General features: G+C 41.9%; 1 protein-coding gene across 1 annotated transcript; it reads right to left on the bottom strand.

The window, feature by feature from the left end:
• Positions 1 to 3806: 3806 nt before the first annotated feature.
• Positions 3807 to 12820, bottom strand: LOC147612635 (bacterial trigger factor). Its single transcript, XM_086783554.1, has 8 exons — positions 12417 to 12820; positions 5402 to 5502; positions 5193 to 5269; positions 5029 to 5111; positions 4799 to 4918; positions 4405 to 4638; positions 4181 to 4282; positions 3807 to 4090 (listed from the first exon to the last, which is right to left on the bottom strand). Exons 1-8 carry the CDS (start codon positions 12468 to 12470, stop codon positions 3932 to 3934), a joined length of 930 nt encoding a protein of 309 aa, XP_086639680.1. The 5' UTR covers positions 12471 to 12820; the 3' UTR covers positions 3807 to 3931.
• Between the last annotated feature and the right edge of the window lie 13065 nt (positions 12821 to 25885).

Here is a 25885-nt window from a genome sequence, read left to right as displayed (position 1 = left end):
GTGAGACCAAGATGTCCATCATTGAGGACCGAGATCATTGCAAACTCGATGTTCATATGGTTGTGGCTTTAGACCTTCACTCCCTTCTACATTAGAGACAAACACATGATTAGCATCCCAAGTGGCCATCTCCTAGCCCTACAGTAATCTCTACAATTGTCCTTGCAAGGACAATTTAGCTTGGAGGAGAGCTATGATTGATACAAAACTGACCATCAAAACTTGCTAGTCACCAAAGGTTCCAAGTGGCTGGAACTCTAAATCATTTGGCCAAAAAATCCAAGAGCATGCTTACATGCTATATGCTAGGACACATAGTTGAGCAAAAGAGAAAGGCTCCAAGCGTAGATTTCAGAAGCCACAGATCGAGCCAAAAGAGTCCCTTGCAAAGGCTCAAAAAGGTCAATAAAGATCTAAAAGAAAAAATACAAGCACTCAAAAACAATGCCAAAGAAAATGCACAAGGACATTATTATAAAAAAAAGAATCTAAAGGCCTAGCTTTAAAAGGCAAAGGTTTTGGCTAAGAAGGCTAATGTTGTGGCCATAGAAAATTCTAAGCAAAATGTCAAACTCTTTAGAGATGCAAGTATAACCACCAAGATCCTTGTAGATGCAATCAACTTTTAAAAAGAAGTAGCATTAATGCCTACAAGGATCTCCACATAATGTAATCAATAGTTCAGTCAATCGAGACCAAGTTGTCCATCATTGAGGACCGAGATCATTGTAAACTCGACGTTCTCATGGTTGTGGCTTTAGACCTTGACTCCCTTCTACACAAACACTAATCCTCCTTTGTAAATGTTTAACTCTATATCTTTGATCTTTTTTTAGATATACTAACACTCTTAATTCTAATTAGTTCTCCATCCTTTTTTCCATGGTGACTAAGCCACCCATTCTACTCTTTGCAGCTCCTCTTACATACCTCCTTCACTCCACCAGCCTCTATTCTCTCTCTTATTATCCCACTGTACTAAGTTTCATCAGTTGCATTATCTCACTAAATTCTTCCAATTGGCTTTATTGAATTGGCTCCACCCACCCGAATGGACTTCTTGGCCAGCACTATTGAGCTTAACACAAAGACACTGCCTATGGGACTGTCCACAGGCGCAGCAGATTTGGCTGAGGATGCTGCGCATTTTGGCCCCCCTCTCTCCAGAGGGCATGTATACGTGGGGTGCCGCTGCTTGGTCGACTTCGTCAGGGCCTGCTCTGGGATACGAGACGGAGCAGGACAGCTAGGCCATCAGATTCATTAGGGGCTAGCCTCGCCTTGTTTCTTCACCGGATTTCTCATCCGCCGTCTGGACACAGGAGAGGGATTTACGATGGGAGCTCCTCACCAGCCTCACCATCTGGTTCACTTGGAGAGCCCGATGTTTCAGGGCCTTTGAGGGGAGACTGGAGCCATCAGCAGGGGATTTGGCAGGAGCTAATCCACACCCTGCGCGGACAGTATGACCACATCCGAGGGGACTCGGATGCGGCGATCTTGCGGTGCCAGGCCTTCCACACCACTTGGCGCAGCGGCCCCTTCTATACACTTCACGCGGGTATCCCTCGCTGGCATTACAGGCCACCTGTTTGGATTTCCCCCCCTCCTATTGTATGATATAGCTCTCAACTCCAATGGGTGGCCGCATCGGACACAGGCTGCCGAAAGACCACTGTAGACAAGCCAGGTGCCAATTGCAGAGCCCCTGTGGGCAACCAGCCACACTGAAAAGTCGAGATCCTGCGTGCCTGTCGACTAGCCCACAGCCTGGCCCAAAAATCCTCTAGGAACTCGTGTGAGAGTCCCTGTAGCCGCCAATGCTCCGCTCCAAGCACCCAATTCATTATAGTGTGAACTGGTTATGTGCTTATATATAGTTGGGTTGTGGCTCAGGGTTGTGGCTCATTTGTGGGGAGTTCCAGTGGGAGCTCTACCTTAGGATTGGGCATCCCCCAAGGGCCCATCTATGCTTAGCCACTGGGACATACTCCGCATGATTTTTCGTAAAGGGATGTGGATGTATTGTGGTATGGTACACGTATATGTGGCTGGTGCAAGGTGGCCATGCAAGCTGTGGTATCTAGCTCGGTGGGTGGCTTCCTAGACTACTAGTTTGCCTATGGTTGTCTATGGTTGTGGGGTGAGTGCTAGCCTCCCCCTTTATATGTCCCCTATGTTAGATTTGTGCTGGTGTTTTTACTAGGATTTGAAGTGCTACTTGGCTTCCTCTCGGGCTTCTTCAACCCTAGGCATACACTGATGTAAGTGGAATCTTACTTTGGGGTGTTTTTCACACCTTGTGATTACTGGAATGAGCAACAAGACCACCGTGGAATAATTGGCATGGGGAGATGGTAGTCTAGATCTTTATGGCACAACATGAGAGTATGTGCCAACCTCAAAGCATGATGTTGAGAGATAAGGCTTGTTCATGGCTAAAACGTTAGCCATGGTGAGGTGGTGTTGGTGATGAATTGGAGTCAAAGCAGAGATTACATGCTTTGGAGGTACTTGCAAGGTTGAAGGTTTTCTATGCAATGGGTCCTCGCCATGGTCCCCCATCCAAAGATGTACCTGGAGGATTAGTGTTGATGAGGTTAGTGGCAAGAGCATGTGTTTGTGTGCCATGAGAGTGAAATGGAAAAAAAAAATGGAATGCCTGCAATGAATATGCAAGTGATGTGTATGGGCAATGGGCAACACGGAATGTGTGAGGGTGTGACTATACTTCTCCAACAGAAAGAGCATGTGTAATAAGATGAGACGGAGCAGATCGATAAGCACCAATACCCAAGGGTAACACCATATATCCCAACTGAGACATAGTGAAGACTTATCCAACTCGATTGCTTTCTTTGACTCTCTTTGCTACTTTCTTTGACATTTACTTGACATCTCTTTGTTGTGATTTTCCAGACCATCTTGATTACTACTTCTAGCTTTAATCCTATCTTGTCTTCTAGCTATTCTTTAGACCCAAAATAGGTGAGTTGCAGGTATTGTAGAATTCTCTTATACTATGATGTTGGGTTATCCTCAAACTATGGGGGTCACCTATACTTCTCCTCTATTGACTTGAGCAGTCATAGCTTCCTAGTTGGTCATGGTATCCTTTTGTGAAATTTGCTCCCTATTCTAGTGATTGTCTTTTAGTTGATGTCTTTCATGTTGCTTCCTTCCGTCTCAAGGCCTTCATTCTTGGTGATTGCTTAGAACCTAAAATCTAGATGTCTTGAGGTTATTTACTAGGTCCTGACTGCATATTCCTAATTGAGTTATGATTATTAGTTCAGTGAGATTCCTGATTATGACTTACTATTTCTACATGGTTGGCCAGATTAGTAGTAAATCAAGATTATAGATTTCGATTATTACAAGTTACACCAATAGTTGAAGACTTTAACTATAGAAATAAAACATAGCACTATTAAATGAATGGTGCTTATTCACACGATCCATTTTGGTGTGTCTTATTTAATGCATTCACTCACATAGCATTTCCTTCACTTCATGTATTCTACCCTCTCATTCACGTACCCTTTCTGGACCGTTGGATAGGAACGATTCGTAGTAGCCAAGATGGCAAACCTTTGGCAACAGAGGTGCGGGTGGTTGCGACACCATCACGTACCCTTTCAATCACGTATTGTTTTCACTGGTATGTGATTGACTTATTTCATCTGCAGCATCGAATCAAATTGTGTACAATTACCTTATTGGGTGTCTCCTGCTCTCCCCAACCCTTGCCAAAAAGCCTTTCTTCTATCCATAAGTATTCTAGCTTGCCCAAAAATTTCAAGGCCTTTACAGACAGAAAATTCATGCATTCCATTGTTATGCAAGAAAGTTTGATTTAAGATGACATCTGTGAAACACTACATTCTCTTCCCTATACAAAAATCAGATTGATGGGTAGTTATAAAAACTGTTACTGGTTTTGGGTTTCCTCCACAGAAGCAGCTTCTGGCTCCAAATCTTCTAGCTCTAAAATCGCCTCGAACCCAAACTCCTTCCCTGCCTTGAACAATGCAGCCAGCTCCTTATTTGATTGCACTGTCTCAAAATCCTTCTTAGCTTTGATACCTTCCTGGATTTCCACCAAAAAAAGGCCTTTCAACCCCTAGCCATTCTTATACGAGCACATGATAACAACACAAAACAGGCCAACCAAGAATACCTTCTCTACATATTCGAGGATGGACGAAGACACTATTTCTTCAATTACAAATTTATCAACTCTGCTTGGGCCAAGCATCTGGTAAAGAACCTCCCTCGGTATCTAAAATACACCATATGAAGGACTAAGCATCCAATCAATTAGCTTTCAGCAGGACCACAGAACATAAAGAATCAAACACTTTAATAGATATCTACACAAAATTGGATAGTAAAACTACTCACAATGGACTTTCCTGGTTTCTCCAGCAGCAGTTCAAAGATGCAAAAGTATACAGTTAGTTGAAAAATATCAAAAGGAATCCATGAAATCAACATAAGCACATGCATGCTCACATTTACACACGTTTGCTCATATAACACATGCATGCTCAGGTGCACACATGCACATAAGCTTGCACATGCATGCTCACATGCACACACGCACGTGAAGATCCACATAAGCAGCCATACCAGCAATTATAGGATATGCCACAAGGGTAGATTCAAACCCTTTTGATAGGCGAGAATGCTACTGATGGGCTAAAGCCCAGGAGGCAAAGCTGTACTGCTTTTTGTGTAAGCTTCAGTTGGTATCATAAAGAAACAGATCCCCAGATGCACACAAGCGTGCTCATTAAATAAACCCACCTCCTTTTGCTTTGCGAAACCCTTCCACAGGGGGTGCTGACCTTCTCAAGCTCTCTAGCACAGAATCAAAGGCCTTCCGTGTGCCATTTGCAGTCAAGTTAACACAGACCTGCAGCTAGTCAAGAAAGGTCAAGTTCATAGTACTAGGCAGTTATGACCAAAAGCAAAGGAAAACAGACCGCTGAAGAGTGAACATTCTAAGTGCCCACTTGTTCTCACTTTCAACTGCTTCTCTCCAAAAGGCTCTGAGGTAACACTGGCATCATCATCAAATCGAACTTTGACAGATCGTTCCATCTGGCCTGAAAAACAAGGGCCTTTTTTAGGTGAGCAGACTCCTCTTATTATTCTACAGCTCTGACAAAGACTGAAGTTGTGCTGACCTGGTGATCTAGCAAACGCAACCCCCATGTTTCTACTCTGCTTTGTTGCTGGCATGTTGAAAACAAGATTTGAAAATCTGTGGAGAAATATCAATACATTCCAGCTCAATGTGATGGTCACAAAAACTATCCTTTCAAATACATGTGCCTTCTGAGAATATCACAAACAGTGAATGACAGTAATATATACTCTTCACTAATGCTTGCACCTTGACAATGGAGTGAAGCCATTCAAGAACTTTGAAGTGCTACAAGCATGTTGGCAAAACACCGATTCTGGAAGCACATTGGATTTTGTTGATGTCTTGTACTGAAACAAGGGGCAAGAAAACAAGGGTAATCCATGAGCTGGCTTCCAAAAGATCATTGGCCTGTTCTAAATTTGATTAAGAGTACCTGTTCTAAATCTTGGAGCAAGTATGCCATGTGTGCACAAAAACTGACCAATATATGCTATACCAATGAAAAGTTTAGGTTATTTCCCAAACTTTGACAAAACCAAAAAATTCAGGGTTGAATTCAACTCCAAAATTATGGCAAACAGTTTTCTCAAAGATGTTCCCCTCACATTGTGAAACTCCATGACTTCCCACTTGACACCAACTCCAATCTAGCTGAGACAGGATTCCCCACGAGGGTCAATTTCCTAAGCCTGCCCAAGGTGAAAATATGCAGAGAAGAGGAAGAAAGGAAAGATAATGATCCCAGAAAACCTTTCACTCTCTCAACCTAATCTACTGTATATTACAAAGCTAAAATATTTACAAAGAATATGCTGAAAACTAAACTGCATATTAATAAGCTGACAATGAATAGAAAGAAACCCTCGTATAGTCCCCTTCCAACTGCTGAAATCTGTTAGTAGGCAGCCATGGACTGATTTGCTTTGATTGCTCTTGTTCAAGCTAAACAACTACTCTTGATGGCTTGGTCTTCTCTCTCTTAGTTGGCTGTTTTGAAAGACTTGTAGAGGATGTGTAGAATAGGGGAACAATATATAGAAAAAGTAGGATGACTAGTCAGCTAGCTTTCCATTGATTTGCATTAATTGTCTTCATTTGTGTTGTGTTACTTGTCTTCACACATACCGTCTCTTTTGTTCCTTCAAAGATTAGGGCTCAAAACATGGGCTGATCTTCTGTTAAAACCTAACTCTAATATGGGGCTAGGTCCAAGCAAGGGACCCATTATTGTAAGTGTCATAAGTGACTTTGTAGTTATAACGAGTGTGAGTGCCCATAAGTTGGGGACACCACTAGTGGGTCTATAAACATAGTTCATGACTAAATTGTGGGATATCCTGACGGCAGGATTCCCCGGGGGACAGAGCATGGCTATGATTAGTCCAATCTGATACCTATAATGGTAGATCTCCTATGGTACGGGACACGAGTTGTGGCCTAAGAGGGAGATCCATGGACTTGGAGGAGGTGAGTTGCCAGCTCTGCCTTTATTGGTCCTTACTAATACTTGGTTTAATTCACATGTTTGACCTACAAGGATTTGGTCCAGGATTATATCCTGGTATGGAAATGGTTGCCCCTCCCATGGATGCCTGTTCAGTTGGTATCAGAGCCACACTGTAGCTTTGAGGTTGAGATCACTCATGTGTGGAGATCTTGGGCAATCGATGACATATATATTCGCATTAGGGGGATGAATAGTCATGTCACATAAAGGGGATTCAAGCAAAGCTAGGGCCCTAATACTCATGTCCAGAATAGATTTCCTAGTGAGATGTTGAGTATCTATGCTTAGATGATTGATTTGTTGAAAACTTGATTAGGGCTTCATGCCTTTTTGACCTTTTTGGGCTAATCAATGTGGTTCACCAAATCTGAATTAGTGCCTAAACAATGACGATAACAATTCACAGCAAGAATCTTCAGCTCTTTAGTTCGTCAAGATGCTTCAAGTGGAAGTTTTCCACCTATTGGAGGCCATGCAAAGAGATTATGCATGTTTGATTGTGTCATGTGCCATGCTTGGATCGCATAGTGGCATGCTTCTAGTTGCATGCAACAAGTGAAAGAGTGCACAGAGCGGAAGCAAAAGAGCACTAGAGTGTGCTGAATAGAGAGTGCAAGAGAGAGAGAGATATGGAGCAACTATGCTGAATATACTGAAGCAATATAGTCCCAAGCAAGAGACACAAGCAGTCTCATAAGTGAGGGAGCAAAAGATATACAAGACGATACAAGATTGAGAGGCCAGCCCACCTATTTATAGGTGGGGAGTGCTGGCCGACTAGAGACATTGAAGCTGGCCGACTCGAGGACTGAACTGGCCGACTGGGAAAAAACCATACGGGTTGGGAAAAATCCCAAAAAAATATATAAAATACGAGTGGCCAGCCCACAATCAAGAGCCATGCAAAAGGGACCAAAAGGACACCAAAAATGGACAGAAACTGGGGATGAATGTGCTAACTGTCAAAATACGCAGCGGAGATGATGACCAAATCTGGGAACACGAGCAAAAACGCAATGCAGAAAATAACAGCACAAGAGAGAGATAGAGGCGTGTAACTCTGCTCTATATACGTTGACGAATTTCCTGATGGGAAAGGGTTATTGGGACTACATAGAAGGTGAGCATGAAGAGGCACCGGAGATATCGGAGATCAATCCGCCTGCTGCAGATGTGAAAGAGTTCAAGGACTAGAACCAAGGAGCTATAAAAGTTATATATTGGCTCTCTATCAGTATACAGGACACCATGATTGGGCACATATACAGGATGCCAAGTCCCCCAAGGAGACGTGGGACACCTTGGTAAAACTCTATGAAACGAATACCAAGGCACGAAAGATACAGTTGAAGAATGAACTTCATACTTTGGAGAAAAAGAGTATATCTGTGAATGACTATGCATTGAAGATCAAGGGTATTGTGGAATCCCTTGCATCTATTTGGCGTTTCAGTAGATGATGATGACAAGGTGGAAGTCTGTCTACGTGGTCTCGGGCCACAATACAAGGCGTTCAAGACGTCTATTCAGACACGGGAAAACATTCCCAATTTCACAGATTTGGTGTCTATGTTGATTATAGAAGAGAAGAGCTTGGGTGAAGACCAACAGTCTTCACAAAACAAAAACAGTTTAGAGCAACAGGCCTTCTACACAAGTTCAGGAAGAGGACAAGGTAAAGGAGGCCGGGACGCGGTCAAGGAGGTGGCCGAACAGGTAATCAGAATTATGGCCAGCAGCAGCAACAGCAGCAACAACATTCCCAAAATTCACAACAACAACAACAACAACACGCAGGTGGAAGAGACCAATTCAGAGGCAAGAGGAGTCAAAGAGGTCGTGGAAATTGGCAAAGGCAGTATAATGATACACGTGGATGCTTTTATTGTGGTAAGCCTGGACATGTGCAGGCAGATTGTTATAAGAAGCAGGCTGACATGCAAAATGGGAAATTGCAGCAAAACAACTATGCATCCTCAAGCAGAAACAATGAGGATAATGAAAGGTTGTTTGTTATGCAGCATGTCGTGAATGCCATGTCTGAAAATGTTGAAGCAGCACATAAAGATGATGTATGGTATGTTGATTCAGGTGCTTCGAACCACATGACAAGTCATGGGGAGTGGTTCAAGGAGATGAAAAACCTTGAAAGACCAGGTTTTGTGGAAACAGGGGATGACACTGCTCATCCAATTGCCCATGTTGGAGATGTGCCATTGTCTATGCAGGATGGCAAAGTGAAGTACCTTGCAGATGTACTTCATGTTCCGAACATAACAAAGAATCTGGTTTCAGTTGGCCAGATGATTGAGCAGGGTTTGCAGGTTCGGTTTAACCCTGATGGTTGTTATGTTGAAGACTTTAAAGACAAGTGCAGGTTAGTTGCAAAAGGCAACAAAGTGGACAGAATGTTTACATTGAATGTAAACATGTCTGAAGTGAGTGCTGCGATGTTTGCAAATGGTTCAGGAATTGTTGCAGACACAGACATTTGGCATAAAAGAATTGGACATGTGAATGTGCAGAGAATTAAGTCTATGCAGACTAAAGGAATTGTGACAGGGCTGCCAAAATTTAAAGTTGAAAAAGCAAACAAAGCATGTATTTCCACGTAACAGAAATGTGAGCAGAAATGCACTAGATGTTGTGCATTCAGATGTATGGGGTCCTACGAAGACCATGTCTATGGGAGGCTGCAAGTATTATGTGACATTTATTGATGACCACACAAGGAAAGTGTGGGTATACTTCATGAAGGAGAAGGGTGAGGTGTTCACTCACTTTCAAAATTTCAGAGTTATGGTTGAAAAGCAAACAGGGAAATATGTAAAGTGCCTAAGGTCAGATGGAGGGGGAGAGTACTTCTCCAATGAGTTCTCTGAATTTCTGAAGAAAAATGGTATTCGGAGACAGTTTACATGCAGATACACTCCGCAGCAAAATGGAGTTGCTGAGCGGAAAAACAGGCACATTGCTGAGATTGCGCGAGCATTGATGGAAGAGAAGAATATGCCGCATAGCTATTGGGCTAAGGCTGTTTCTACAGTAGTTTACATCATGAACAGGACTCCAATTGCAGCCATACATGATGTAACTCCAGAGGAGAGGTTTACTAGCAGAAAACCTAATTTGTCTCATCTAAAAGTTTTATATGTACATGTGCCAGATGAGCTGAGAACTAAGCTAGATCCAAAAGCTAAAAAATGTGTGTCCATTGGGTATTCCCTTGAGCAAAAGGGATACAGGTGTTATAACCTTGCTACACGTGAGTTAAGGGTAAGCAGGGATGTTGTTTTTGATGAGATGAGCAGCTGGTATGCTGTTGAAAAAGAAGCTATTGGGGCTGATGTGAGTGGAAGTGTGGTTGCACAGAATGCAAGTCAACAATCACAGTCTTTGAGTGGACCAGGAGAGTCCTCATCTAGTGGTTCAGTTGATAGACCATGGAGTGGCAGGCTGCGTCATAAGACCAGTCCTGCAAATGTAATTAGTACATCACATAAAGGCAAAGAGAAAGTGGTTGAGCCCCTTAGTATGCCTGACATTTCTGCAGGGCATTCTCATGTTGATGGAGAGTCTAGTGGCTCAGAGATGAGCCTTGATGAGGAGCTTGGGATCCCAGCTATGAGAACATCTGGTGTAAAGAAGGCTATGGAAGCCATGAATGCAAAGCTGCGAAGATCTGGGAGAGTGAAGAATCCTGTGCAGAGGTTTACCTATGATGGTTATGTGACACATCACTATGCATACATGGCAAAAGTTGTACAGGTTGTAGAGCCCACATGCATTAATGAGGTGTTGGGAGAAAGCTATGGATGAGGAGATGGATGCACTATATGGAAATGAGACTTGGGATTTAGTGCAATTGCCTGAAGGCAAGAAAGCCATTGGATGCAAGTGGGTGTACAAAGTAAAACATAACAGTGATGGAAGCATAAGCATGTACAAGGCTAGATTGGTAGCCAAAGGATATGCGCAGACATATGGCATTGATTATGAGGAAACTTTCAGCCCAGTTGCCAAGATGGCAACAGTGAGAGTTATGATAGCAGTGACTGCGTCAAAGCAATGGTCTTTACATCAGATGGATGTAAAGAATACATTCTTGCATGGGGATTTGCAGGAAGAGGTGTATATGTTGCAGCCACCTGGTTATGAGGATGTGAGTCACCCCGAGCATGTTTGCAGATTGAAGAAAGCCTTGCATGGCTTGAAACAAGCACCAAGAGCATGGTCTAACAAGATTTCTGAATATCTTGTCACTACTGGCTTTCATGTAGCCAATGCAGATTTCTCGCTGTATGTGAGACACGGTGATAGAAGGGTTGTGCTTGTCATCTATGTAAATGACTTGATCATTACGGGGGACCATGATGCACTAAAGATCTTGCTTAGACAGAAGTTTGAGATGAAGGATCTGGGGGAGCTCAGATATTTCTTGGGCATTGAGGTGATTAGGTCACCACATGGTATTGGATTACTGCAGAGACAGTATGGCTTGGACATGTTGTCCAAGTATGGTATGACAGGCTATAAGCCTATCTCAGTGCCATTGGATCAGAATGGCAAGTTGAGTGCAGATTCAGGAGAGATTTTGGAGGATCCTACTATGTATAGGCGCATAGTAGGAAGCTTGATCTACATGACAATCACCAGGCCAGATTTGAGCTATCCTGTTGGGTTGGTGAGTCAGTTTATGCAGGTTCCTCGGAAGCCGCATTTGGATGCATTGAGACGCATACTGAGGTATGTGAGGTCTACTCTACATTGTGGACTATTTTATGAAATTGGGACAGAGATATGTGTACATGGGTACACAGATGCTGATTGGGCTGGTAGTATCTCAGATAGAAGATCTACTAGTGGCTTCATGTTTTCTTTGGGGAGTGCTGCTGTGACTTAGAGCAGCAAGAAGCAGCCTACGGTTGCTCTCTCCAGTACAGAGGCCGAGTACAAAGGTGCTACTATGGCAGCATGTGAGGTAGCTTGGTTGAAAAAGCTACTTGCAGATTTGGGTCTATCAGTGGATAGACAAGTTGTCATTTTCTGTGACAACATTAGCTATCTTGTCTAGGACCTGGCCGACAGCAGGTCGGCCAGTCCATAGGGGATTTCCAAGGCCTATTTAAGGCATCATTGCTCATTGTTGACATCACTCACTTCTGTAGGGAGTAGGGTCCTTAGACTAGAATTAGATTAGGTGATTTACCACCTTTTGTAGGCAGCCTATGGTTGGCCAAGAGCTGGACACCTTTTTGTACATTATGAATAAGGCACAGGAACAGTACTGTACAGCAGCTGAGTTGTCATCATCTCCTCCATTCCGCGTGTGCTGAGTTGTCATCATCTGCTTCCATTCCGTGTGCTGAGTTGTCATCATCTCCTCCATTCCGCGCGTGCTGAGTTGTCATCACCACATTGACTGAGCTTATGCAGTGTGCACTGTGCACTGTGCACTGTCTGCTGCGCCGATTCTGAATTCTGAAGGCTGAGTTGGCAGCATCCTGCTGATTGCAGACCTGATTACGTAAATAATAGTAGCCTGAATAGACGGCTCAGCAACCCCTGCCCATGACGGACTAGGGGAGTCTTTATGTGTACAGCAGGAGGCAGTACCATCGCTTGGAGGCAATACCCTATGATTGACATACACTCTTCGCACATACCAAGCAGGAGAAAAGGCCCAACCTCCTCTTGTTTGGCAAGGCTTCAGAGTACACAAAAGAAATCAAAAGCAGTATGATAAGAACTTACTGCGCTAGTCGTCGCCGGGAGACTGGTCGCTTGAAACGCTGCTACTGCAGCCATAGCGCCCGCCCACCACCACCACCACCACCAGCTATGGATTAGATAACAGTCGTCCGAGAAGGTGCCCTCTCTCTCTCTCTCTCTTTTTCTCTCTAAAACGATCCTCCTCCTCTTCTTCTTCTATCCTCTCTAGTGGCTCTTAGGATCTGTTCACACGCACTCTCCAAATCTTGGCTCCCTCCAAGCCTCAAGGCCTCTCTGGATTTTGTTTCTTGAACGATAACGTAGTAGCGCAGATGAACTTTACCGGTGGTTGGCTACACCTGTCATCTCTTTGTGGCTAGTGGGCTCTCATCTCTTTGTGGCCATGGGCAGCCAGAGGATGACCATCACGAGGAACACAAAACCAAGTTTATATTCCTCGTGATGGTCGTTCAATGACTCTACTTGCAAAACTTGGGTTTTATGTCTCTCATGAGGGAAGCTAAGTGAGAAAAGCTTTAAAAAAGGGGGTTAGACAAGGACACTGCGAGCATCTTCATGGATTACCCATCATTATTACGGTTTACCTTAGGCTCCAACTTGTGGACTACATTGGACTTGGTTCATAAATAAGCCTTTCTTCTTCAACCCTTGACTAATATCTATTGACTCTAATACCACTCATATAGCCATGGAGCTCTTAAAACCATGAAAAACTACTCAAACAACTTCTTGGCAAACTACCTCGTGAGCTACAAAAATTGCTCTCAACCATGCCAAAACTGCTCTTATACCTACAAGAAGGTGATACCTTCTAAGGTCATTTATTGCAAGATGGCCTCAATCTATTATTTAAAAACGTGAATAAAAACAACCTAGGTTGATGAAAATGGAATATTTTGATAGATGATGAACACACCCTTAATATTAGAAACATCACTCAAGTGGCTATCATATCATGCTACTCAAAAAGGGGCATGAGTCCAAACTCTAACTAGCTATCCCCATAGCTAAAAGACCCTCCACTATGAGAAACCGCAAGTTAATATTAGTGTCCCAAATTTCACTATCAATCACTACGTGAACAATAAAAACAACCGTAGGAGGTTGCTGAAAAATGCAATATGTTAATGCATGATGAGCATGCCCTTAATATTAGAAACCTCACTCAACTGGCTATCGTATCATGCCCTTAATATTAGGAACCTCACTCAACTGGCTATCGTATCATGCTACTTAAAAAGAGGCATGAGTATAGACCCTGGCTAGCTATCACCATAGCTAAAAGACCCTCCACTATGATATTCAAAAAATTGAAGCTAGGCATAATATACATCTCCCAAATTTCACCAATCTTGAATTTCTCATTTGAGAATTTGTGAATTAGATCATACTTATATGATTACACTTCTAGAATTGGTTATGACCAATTAACTGAAGCTTATCAAGCTAAACACACACCCACACAAAATCCTTAATCTAAGCTTACCAAGTTGAATTTATTTTCCTTTGTTTTATTTTATAAAGTGGATAACCTAATAATGTAGTACTAAGTTGATATTAGTTTTAGATCTATTAAATCTACATTTAAGTCTCTATGTGAACCCCCCCCCCTTTTGGACCACTCTAACACCATTATCCCGATTCATAAGAAGGCAGGAGAAGGTAACTATTGGGCCACCATAACTAGCAATATCGTTGATAGGTCTTTTTGTGGCTAAGGGGATATGCTCCATGAAGATGCTCACCCCAACTCCAAGAGAACAAAATAAGTTTTTTTCGAGCCAAGGGGATATGCTCCATGAAGATGCTCACCCCAATCCCAAGAGAAGAAAATAACACATTGGGTGTGATCAAAAACCTTGGGAAGTGTGGGATCGTGCATGGGTAGGTGCACATTGGTAACTCATTGTAATAAGGGGTAGAGTAGGTGAGAGCATGCATGGAGATAGAGCATAGTTGCGCAAGAAGGAAGGGGGGATGTGTAAGTGAGTTTTTTTTTTTGTGTGAGAGCATTGATGTTGAAGAATTGATTGCTAAGAGAGCTAGTTCTGCTTTTGTGAGATTGCGATGAAGCTGGTTATCTAAGGGTTTGTTCTGTGTGAAAGGTGACGTGGGATTTGTGAGGGAAGACTAAGATCTGTCCAAAGCAGGGGTGCAAGAGTGGGAGAGGGTTTTGTGTGGGAGATTGTGTCCCATAACCTCTCATAGTGAAATACTGTTGGAACTTAGACCAGACTTGAGTATTGCTCAAGCATCTCCCTGTTGTATTAGCCAATGAAGCTAGTAGATAATTATTACAGATTATATAGTTGTTGATGACCTTGTGGAAGTGTAAGAATACATGTTTGGGTTTCTTTGTGGTCATTTGTATAAGAGTTTCTTTTGATCTGTTGCTTGTTTCATCATTCATCTGCTCAAGATTAAGGGTTTGTTACATGTTACACAGTCTTCCTTGAGTACATAGAGAATCAAGTTGTGTGGTATTAATTAAAGACTTCTTCTAACTTTTGGTTCAACTCTATGTTGCATGGATGGAGTTCTCTTGGTGAAAAGGCCGAAGGCGGAGAGCTAACTCTGGTTGAGTTTGGGTTGGGACAATTAACCTGAGTAAGGGTTGATTCTGAGTCAGGTAGACATCAGAAAGGTCAGCAAGTTGTGAAGGGACCTTATTTTGATCTATTTGAGTTGAAAGGAAGTGATTCTGAGGCATAGCTAACAGTTTTGGATCTGTCTAAGGATAACTGTTAGAAGGCTTGGTTATCTTACAGGGTTCCTGTGGCAGCAGCAAATTGACACTGGAGGTCAGCTGATTGTTTCTGAGGATTGGTTCTGGTTGTGTTTAAGTGCTTTGAGGTCCTTGTGGTGTTAATTGACTCAAAGGAGAGAGTTTCTGTGTCAGCCAGGTTAGTTAGGCTAGTTGGGTGGGAACAGTCCTTTCAGAGAGGCAGTTGTGGGCTTGTGGTAGTCAACAGAGAGCTTGGGAGGTGATATCTTACTAAGTTGAGAGACATCTGAAGGTTTGTAGCTATTGGAGGACATTTTTGGGAAGTATCAGATTTATTGTAGACTTCGGAGGCAGACAGCTCTGTGGCAGAATTCGGAAGGCACAACTCTATTGGTGGAAGATCAAGGAAAGGTCAGAGGAGGGTCAGTAGGACAATCATGAAGGTCTACGGAGTGTGTCCCATGAGTCCACGCAGATGCTAGAGGATCAAAGCGGATACTAGAGGACCAATTTTGAACTGGAGTAAGCCATTTGATTTCGGAAGCAGAAGACAGACAGTATTTGACTTGTCTGGGGCAACCAAGAGAGTATATTGTCAGACATAGGTCATTTGAGGGCAGCTGCTTGGTTCTGAGAGGTTTTAGGAGAAGGACTTGAAGCTAATTGACAATGGAGGACACTTCGGGACTCTGGAGACCAGATTTCTGACAAGATACAAAGAGAGGACTTCGGAGGCAGAATCTGAGCACTTCTGTATCAGCTAGAGATTAGTCAGCTGGATGTTAGCTATGGTCAAGAGAGGTTGCTAGGTGGTAGATCAAAGTCATTGGAAGTAGGAGCTGACCTTAGAGGACAACCTAAGTCAGCTGTTGGATTGATTAGGGAGGCTAAGAGAGTATTGAAGTATCCCATTGGGGCAGCTGAGAACCAAGGGGTAGTGGCTGGGTGTTCTAGTGCCTTCTATTATTATTTTTGCTGGGTTATGGTGCTTGTGATAGACTCCTATCACAATGGTGTTCTTCAGATGGAGCTATAGAGGCAATAACTCCTGAAGCCATTATCATTTTGGTGCCCCCACTAAGGAGGGATTTCAAGGCACCCTTCACACTGTTGGTGGAAGCTAAGAAGTGTCAGCTACTATGGAGATGGCTGCGATGATGTCTTATCCTGTGTTTCACGAGCATACTAATGAGGATCTAGAGGACTTTTTGGCCAAGATGGAGCTGGTAGCTTTTACATTTGGAAAGGACAAAGATGAGGACAAATTGACATTATTTCCATGTTATTGAAAGGGGATGTAAAAAGGTGGTTCTAGACTTGGAGGAGTCAAGCACATCAGGGGTAGGCATATGAGGATATTAAAGGAGCTCTGGTGCAGCATTTCAAGAAAGTTGAATCCCTGGATGATGTATAGAAATCGAAGCATAGTTTGTTGGATGTATTTGATCGATTTGTAGACCATGTTGAGGATTTGTGGGGTAGATGGGATGCTTCATTGGGAGTAGAGCACCCACCTACACTTCTTAAAAAGCATATGTTCATTCAATCTCATCATCTTGCTTTGAAGGAGAAGGTTGAGTTAAAAAGACCAAGTACTTTTGACGAAGCTTTAAGGATTGCAAGAGAGAAGGAGTGGAATCTTCAAAGGCTGGCTCAGAAGTAGAAGGAGGTTCCAGATAAGAGTAGACCTGCTATAATTGGAGAGAGGAGGAAAGAGGAAGGGAGCACTGCTCGAGTTCCAATGGCTGTCTGACCAATTAATATGCAAGGCATTAATCAGTTAACCTAACAAATGGAAATTTTAAATTTGAATTTGTTGCAAGGAGGAAGACATTCCCCAAGGGCAAGAGATAGAGAAGATATGAGAGGCAAAGGCAGAGGAGGCCCTAACTTGAATTTCCAATGTTTTAATTATATGGAGAGGGGTCATATCTCCCCTCAGTGTCCTTACCCTAAGAGAATGGGAGGAGATGTATATCCTCTGGCACCTAGAAGGGAGGAAAGGCCAGATGTGAGAAGGGAAGAGGAGATTCCACACCCACCAAGACCTCAAGTTCAACAACAACCAGAAAATGGGCCTAGACCAGGTGAGGTTAATCTGATTGGAAGGGATGCGGAAGTAGATATGTTAGCCAACAAAAGAACTAGGGGTGCAGAAGGTGAAGATGAAGCAGATATGTTAGCCAACAAAAGAACTAGGGGTGCAGAAGGTGAAGATGAAGTTGGACCATCCAGAAGGAAGAAGGGGAAGCAAATAGAGGACTAGTTTAAAGAGGGTAAGAAAAAGAGCAGACCCAGGAGGAGTATAGGAATGGAAGATTTTCCTCTAGGGGTTCAGGTGGAAGAATATGATTTGAAGAAGGATCTCCAGCAGAAGGGTCCTACTTTGTCTTGGCCCCAGCTGAAACAGATGTGCTCCAAACTCAGGAGAACCTGGAGCAAACTGGTTTGTTATAAGGATTTCCAAGAAGGAGAAGGAGAATAAAGTAGGATACCTAAATATAGCACGTGTTAAAGGAGACAAGGATTATCTGTTTGTCATGCATGCTTGGATAAACAAGTTTAAGGTTCCTAGAGTGTACATTGATGGTGGTGCCAAGGTTTGTGTAATGACCTAGCAACAACTATGGAAGCCTTAAGACTTAAGGTGAGTACACCTTCAGAGTTCATAGTTATAATGGCCAACAATTCAAAGGTTAGATGTCTGGGAGTTGTGAAGAGGCTGCAGGTGACTATTCTTGGGCTGGAAGCTGCGATGGATGTTCATGTCATGCCAGCAAGGACAAAAGCTTACCCTTTGATTTTGGGGAGACCATGGTTGATAGCAATGAGCACAGGGTAAGATTGGTGGAGAGGGCACATGATTTTGGGTCTGGATTAGCCTGCTAGGAAGCAAGTCAGATATGACATGGTCAAGGGGAGAGACTTGATCCCAAAGAATACTTCTGAGGATGAGGATGAGGCTGCAGAACTAGTTCCTTAGAGGATTTTGAAATAGAGGACTTTGAGAGACAGAAGAGGATAGCTTAGAGGATGATGAGGGGGAAGTTCTATTGCTGGAACCAAATACTGACCTCTATGTATGTCTTTACAGCTGTGTACTGAAGAAGGGGAGAAGGTAGAAGCTAAGGTTGAAGAGCAATCAGCTTTAAAGGAAGAAGTTTTGTAAAAAGGAAAGAGTGTCTGACAATGTTGGAGCAATTTCCAAATCTTTTTATTTCTTCCTATATTCAAGTTAGGGGGTGTCAGCTGTGCAACATGAGTTATTATTGAAGTTGAAGCTAAGTCAATAGTGCAAAGGCTGAGAAGATTGGGAGTAGTGCAGCAACAACAGGTATTGAGAGAAGAGGTGAGTAAGTTATTAAAAGCAAGCTTCATCTTTCTAGTTAACAAGTCAATGGTGCAAAGGCTGAGAAGATTGGGAGTAGTGCAGCAACAACAGGTATTGAGAGAAGAGGTGAGTAAGTTATTAAAAGCAAGCTTCATCTTTCTAGTTAACAACTCTGAGTGGGCTTCTCCAGTTGTGATTAATCCTAAAATGGAAAGTGGAGAGTCTGTGTAGACTTTAAGCCTTTGAATGTTGTGACCAAGAGGGACCATTACCCATTGCCTTTTCAAGATGAAATCTTAGATAGTGTATCTGGGCATGAGAGGTATAGTTTCTTTGATGGATATTCAGGTTATTTCCAAATTTCAATTGCCCTACAGGATCAAAAGAAAACTACTTTCATTACACCATGGGGGTGATTCCCTTTAAGCTTACAAATGCACCTGCTACTTTCCAAAGATTTATGAACTTGGTGTTTGAGCCCTATTTGGTGTCCTTCATTAGAGTGTTCATATATGATTTATGTATCTATATTGGCAAATTACTATGAGAAGCTGAGGATGGGATTGAAAAGGCTGGATGAACTGGGTGGATAGTTGAACCTTGAAAAGTGTCACTTAGCTCAGGCCAAGGTAACCCCACTTGGAAATGTGGTTTTTAAGAATGGAATTGAGGTAAATCTTGCAAAAGTGGAATCTTTGCTTCTATTAGAGGCACCTCATAATGTGAAGCAGCTGATGACATCCATTCACACATAAGGTAAGATATGTGGCTAGATTCATTTATCTTATGTCTGAGGCTTTATACCCACTGCACCTAAAGAGATCCCTTTGTGTGTCAAGCCAAGGAAGAGGAAGCCTTTCTGTAGGTTAAGGAAATTTTGAGTACTCTGCCAGTTGTTATGTCCCCAGACTGGAGTAAGAGTTTTCTGTAAATCCTAGTGTAGGAGAAGATGCCATTTTTCTTATATGAGGCCAGTATATTTTGTGAGCAGAACAAAGAAAGTTAGAGAAAGGACTTATTATAATGGTAGTTGTGGTGTTTTCCTTAAGAAAATTTGGGTCTTACTTACTTCCTAAGCCTTTCACTATATTGACACATTACTCTTTACTTCCTCATTTGATTCAATCTGATCTTCCATCAAAGAAATTGTCTAAATGGTTGGTTGAGTTGTGAGAGTTCCAGTTCACTTGCATAGTGGAGGATAGTACAAGGGCCACATTGGCATATATTTTAACATATAGATAGAATCCTTTGGTATTAAGGGAAGAGACAGTGAGATGAAGAAGAAGGTACCAAGGTGTAAAGACCCTGAAGCAGACATATCCAATGCTTTTACCAAGGGCCACATTGGCATATATTTAACATATAGATAGAATCCTTTGGTATTAAGGGAAGAGACAGTGAGATGAAGAAGAAGGTACCAAGGTGTAAAGACCCTGAAGCAGACATATCCAATGCTTTTACTCTGTTTTTCTATTGAGCCTTTAAGAGAAGCTCGGGGGTAGCCAGTGGAGGTTTTTTTGTTGAATCTAGAAGATACAATAGTATATCAAGAAGGTATTAAGTTGCAAGTGAAGACCAGCAATGAAGCTGAGTATGCCACTTTAGAATATGAACTCCAACAGCGTCTTAAGAGAGAGATTAGCAGGCTAATTATCAAGGGAGACAACTTACTGGTCATTAGACAACTTCAGAATGTCTGGAAGGCCAAGAATCCCAAGTTGAAGGAGTGGTGCTTTCAAATCAGAAGGATGCTGCAAAATTTTTAAGAGGTCCAGATTCAACATGTGAAGAGGAAACAAAACCAAGTTGCAGACACATTAGCCAGAGGGGGGTTAGGCAAAGCTTTGGATGCATATGCCATGACTGTAACCCGCCCTAGTTATGTTAGAAGGGAGAGTTTACATGAAGTGGAAGAGTTTTTGCACACAGGTCTGGTACCTTCAAGTTTATCGAGAAAACAGAAATGTTTCATAAGGAGAGCTCTATATTACAATATGGTTAATGATCGATTGTACATGAAGGGCAAGGATGCCCTGAAGTTAACTCTAAGAAAGATTCTTATTCTGCAGGTTATGTGTGGCCTAGTTTGAGGAAGAATGTCTACCTTTGGTGCAGAAGCTATGAGCCATGTCAGAGACAAGGAAGGAGAGTGTTGCACCATGAGTTGAGGAAACTGATTATTTCATATGGAGAAATGGGGTTTAGATGCAATTGGTCCTCTACCCACAAGTGCCAAGGGTAGGACCTATATCTTAACTGGAGTGGATTACTTAACTAGGTGGGCCAAGGCTAGATGCATTAAAAGCATTCCTACTAAGGAAGTGGCCAGGTTTGTCTTTGAGGATATATGTGCAAGATTTGATATGCCCTTGGAGATGTTGACATATCAAGGAATTGGTTTCAAAGGCCAGATTGTAGAAGAGCTTATACAAAAATTACACATTACACATAGGTTTTCAACCCCTTATTATCCACAATGTAATGGGCTAGTTGAAAGGTTCAATGGGGAGTTGTGTACAATGTTAACCAAATGTCTAGAAGAACATCCCAAGAAATGGAACTTACATGTATCTCCAGCTCTATGGGCCTACATGACAACTGTGAGAACAGCTATAGAATTTTCACCATACCACCTACTTTTTGGAAAAGGAAGCCTTAATGGCCATTGAAGTGGAAATCCCTAGTCTGCAGTTTCTGTTAAAACATCAAGAGAAAGACATAGATGAATATAAAGAGAGGTTGTTAGATATTCAGGAGCTGCAAACTGGCTAGGGAAGAGCCTTTGGACCACTACATCCAATTGAGCAATAAGAGGGCTGAGCTGTTCAATGAGATAGTGAAGGATAAAGGCATTAAAGAGGGGGATCTGGTGCTTAGGTACAATAACAAATTGGATAACACTTTCCAAATAAAATTCCAAATCAAGTGGGAATGTCCTTTCAAAGTTGTGCACATTTATGAGAATGTAACTTACCAACTTGGCAGATCTGGATGATCACCTTCATTTAAAGAGAGTAAATTGTTTAGGCTATGCCTAAACATGGAAATTACGAGATAAAACCACAGATAATGAATCAGAGAATTGCCATTGTACTGCTATTATGTTCATGCTTGCATACAAAGAAGATAGTGGTGGTTATGCTTCATGCACGTATGTGGGGATACGAAGAGGTGTGAATGAATGCAAAACGTGAAGAGTCATGGTTAAAGTGGGTTCACACATGAACATCTCTAAGAGTGCATACACATGGTATAATAAAAGTGCCCACTAACACGGCATACCTGGTGGGTTGGATTCCCAAATTGAAGATTGAACCCACATATATGATATATGTATGCTAGAAATGAAAACCCATGAGGTATATGCAACACCATGCTATATCATACAATATGAATATAAAGAACTATGAATCAAAAATGATTTCCACACTCCAAGAGCATGGAGTGGACCATATAAAACTACCACATAAGAATCTGCATGAAGCTCGAGCATCTGCATCATAGACCAAAATAAGCCTATCACCATAAAGATATGTCGATGAAGAATTGAAAACTTGGTTCTCCCATGCACTCAATCTGTGTGGGTTTGAATCCCACGACCTTTGAAAACCTGGTTTTCAACCCCATATTCCTGGTTCTCCCATGCACTCTCAACTCCCACCATATCCATCTCAATATCCTGGCTATCAAGGTCAACATCACTCTTGTCATCACTATCTAACTCACTCTCATAAGATTTCTCTATCTCCTCTACGGCTAATTGCAATATTTCTATCCTCCTCAAACTCAAACAAGCCTTATGTCTACCCCTCTCATGATAATCATATGCATCATCTAGGGTATCTGAAAAATTACATAGTTTGCTCCTGGCTTTCTCCAATTTTTTTAGATAATGATGCTTTCTTTGTTTTTTGTGAGAGCATTGGTGTTGAAGAAGTGATTCCTAAGAGAGCTAGTTCTACTTTTGTGAGATTGCGATGAAGCTAGTTATCTAAGGGTTTGTTATGTGGGAAAGGCAATGTGGGGTTTGTGAGTGAAGACTAAGATCTTTCCTGAGCATGGGATTGCAAGAGTGGGAGAGGGTTTTGTGTGGGAGATTATGTCCCATAACCTTTCATAGTGCGATACTGGTGGAACTTGGACCAGACTTAAGGATTTCTCAAGCATCTCCCCGTTGTATTAGCCAGTGAAGCCTGCATACAATTGCTGCAAATTATATAGTTGTTGATGATCTTGTGGAAGTGTGAGAATAGATGTTTGGGTTTCTTTGTGGGCATTTGTATAAGAGTTTCTTTTGGCTGTTGCTTGTTCCATTCATCTGCTCAAGATTGAGGGTTTGTTATGTGTTGCACAGTCTTCCTTGAGTACACAAAGAATCAAAAGGTCCTTTCAAGGTGAAGAAGAAGTTCAAAAACAACACCTACCTTTTGGAAGATGTAGGCATCCAAGAGGTTCTAGGATGTACCAATGAGTATCGATTGAAGTTGTTTTTTTCCGCAAGTTCTATGGCTAGCAGACCCCCTTGAGATGTATGGGGATCTGTTGGGTGGAAGATGTGACACCAAAACTAATATCTTTATCTTTGAGATTTTGGATATATTTAAGAGGATTTATAATAGCAATAAAGGTGGAAACTTGTGGGGCCACAATGTTGTGGCAGCATGAAGACCCACTCATGAACCTTGCGAGGCCCATAATTATTTGGGGCCCATGGTGGAGCATTTTCATGGTGAGCTGTTCACGAAGCTTGTCGGAGCATCACCATGGTGAGGTGATCATGAAGCTAATGGGGCCCACAATGAAGTGTCGATATGATGGCTGGCCCAGCATGAAAGGATGGAATGATGCCTACAAGGGCCACGTCAGAATGACAAAAGCTTACTCAAGAAGCTTGCCAGCACCACCTACACTGTCATGATAGTGCGGAGACTTTTGGGTGGCTACCCCGATAATGGATTTTATATTTTATTTCCTAAGGCTTTATTTAATATTCTAATGTGCACAGTTATTGTAAATACCACAAGTATGCTCTCTAGAATGGTTATATGGGAGTGATATGGAAGTTAAAGTGGGCCTTGATGTCTACATGGCTCACTTATGTGTTTTTAAAATATCATTTACCATTAGCTATGTGGAGGGCATGTGGAAGCACATGGAGAAGTGTGGAGAAGTGCATAATTGTGAAGACTTTTCCACCATGCATACATGGATGAGGAGAATTTTGACATTTCTAAAGTGGAAGTGCCACATAAGTGCCTACATGGCTTGACTCTTGTCCTATGCTTGAAGAATCTCTAATTTTGAAGACTTTTCCACCATGAATACATGGATAAGGAGAATTTTGACATTTGTAAAGTTGAAGTGGCACATAAGTGCCTACATGGCTTGACTCTTGTCCCATTCTTGAAGAATCTCTAAATAAATAATTAGATCAAAGACTTAGCCAAAGGAGAGAATTGAAAGTGGCATCCACCATTATTTCTACATTTGGTCATATGTAACAAAGAGAGGGAGGGTGGCTTCCACCTATAAAAGGAGCCTTCAACTCCCCATCACATCATAAGATTTGCTCTAGTTTTTCACTAGGTTGTCATTAGCAAGCCAAATTAGCCTCTATATAGCATTACTATTTCTTCCTAATGCCCAATTAGACATCTAGAAAATGTGAATTAGCCTATGCTTCCTTATGTGTGAAATAGCTTCTTCAAGCTTTCCCATGGTGTGCTTCCTTCATTTAGTCTTCATAGTGGGCTCCTTCAATGCACTCCAATTGCAACTTGGAGACTAATTGGTTGTAAGTCCATCTTATTACATGTGATTTTGATTGATATTAATGCCACTATGGATTATGCTTAATTATTTTCATTCTTCTTTATGCTCTTCCTTATGTGTATCTCTCCAACTAGTCATAAGTATGATGCATTTCTTCATATAATTATTATCTTTTAATGATATTGTTCATCTTCTCAAGTGCCGAAAGATTTTCTTCCAATAGAGGCTTGCCCTTCTCTTTGAGGCTGACTGGCTAGCTCAAATTAATAATTTCACAAAGCCTTTCTTATTCCCTTCCATGGATTATAACCTCACTTTTGATGTCTACATCTTTGTCTTACTTTAGAGAGATAGAGAGTGAGAGTTACTTGAGAGAGAGAGAGTGAGAGTGTTTTTTTCCATCATTTTACACCAAATTCTTCTCCTTGTTCTTCAATATGTGGTTTTAAGAAGCGACCAAAATAAACCCCCAATTTTATGTTACACTATGTTTATGGAGGCTTTTGTGCAAGAGCATGATGAGATAATGGACTTTTGCCAACTGTAGAGTGGAAAGACATATTACTAAGTTATCTAACCTCCGTGATTGTTATGGCTGCCTATTCTTTATATAATCATTTCCTTGATATTATCACAATGAAGTGTGAACACGATTAGATTCTTTGAGGATGCATTATACTTTTTATGTAGATCCTTTTATACTTTTTATGTAGATCCTTTGAGGATGCATTATACTTTTTATGTAGATCCTTTTATACTATTTGCAACCACTCGGAAGGTCATTTCTAGTAAAATGGAATGAAGGAAAATAGAAGAGCAACCTATGGAATGATTGCACCTCTACAAAGGATTGTAGTCCCCCATGGGTGGATGCCTATTAATAGAACCGAGATGATGTGGATGGTTGAGTAGGATACTTGGATTACTTGTGAGAAGGACTGTTAGATTACTTGAAAGGGTGGTTGCAAGCTAAGGGTGCCCCAATTCAAACCTTTGGGGAAATTTTAGTTTGTAAGAGTGCCCCAATTCAAACCACTTCGAGCAAAATGGGACACCACACATAGAAAGAAACAAATAATTAGGGAAATAGGTAGCTAGCCTCAAATAAGGTAATCCTCTCAATCATAACTGCACGACTAGTGGAAGCTTGGAAAACAAATAGGTAGCTAGCCTCAAATAAGGTAATCCTCTCAATCATAACTGCACGACTACTGGAAGCTTGGAAAACAAAAGGACCTTGATTGAGGTCTGACAGCTAACACTTCTTGCATGTTCATCTTAATAAGTCACATACCTCGAATGAGGTATTTAGGATCGAGTTGGTGAAAACATAGCCAAAACACCACCTACACATGGACAACACAGAAGCTCCAAATGGACATTCACATGGAACTTGAACAAGCCATGCATGCTTTAAGTCTCGTGATTAGACATGCACAAGAACCTCAATTAAAATCCATGTCACCATTCAATGTATACATGGGGCTATGCCACTTACATTTATTCCCATGGACCTCATTTGAGGTACATACTCATCTCCCTCATGTTATAGATATCCATAGTGATGCATGTAGTGACTACAATGTCATATATTGAGCCAAGTCCATGTGTATGCTATAACTCTAAGAGGTCTTGCAACATGGCATATAGACATAGGTA

The sequence above is a fragment of the Cibotium barometz genome, chromosome 45, assembly GCF_041138505.1.
Source record: "Cibotium barometz isolate CiBa-2024 chromosome 45, ASM4113850v1, whole genome shotgun sequence".
NCBI classification, from domain to species: Eukaryota; Viridiplantae; Streptophyta; class Polypodiopsida; order Cyatheales; family Cibotiaceae; genus Cibotium; species Cibotium barometz.
Note: the sequence above shows the minus strand (reverse complement) of the source record. Positions and strands in the feature narration are given on the sequence as shown.

Bases quoted from the DNA above. Each gene is read 5' to 3' on its own strand.
- LOC147612635 (XM_086783554.1), bottom strand. From the start codon at position 12,470: ATGGCTGCAGTAGCAGCGTTTCAAGCGACCAGTCTCCCGGCGACGACT. The intron at 5,503-12,416 runs GTAAGTTCTTAT...CCCTTGTTTCAG, and splicing joins TCCCGGCGACGACTAGCGCA to TACAAGACATCAACAAAATC. The intron at 4,283-4,404 runs GTGAGTAGTTTT...GGTGTATTTTAG, and splicing joins AGAAACCAGGAAAGTCCATT to ATACCGAGGGAGGTTCTTTA.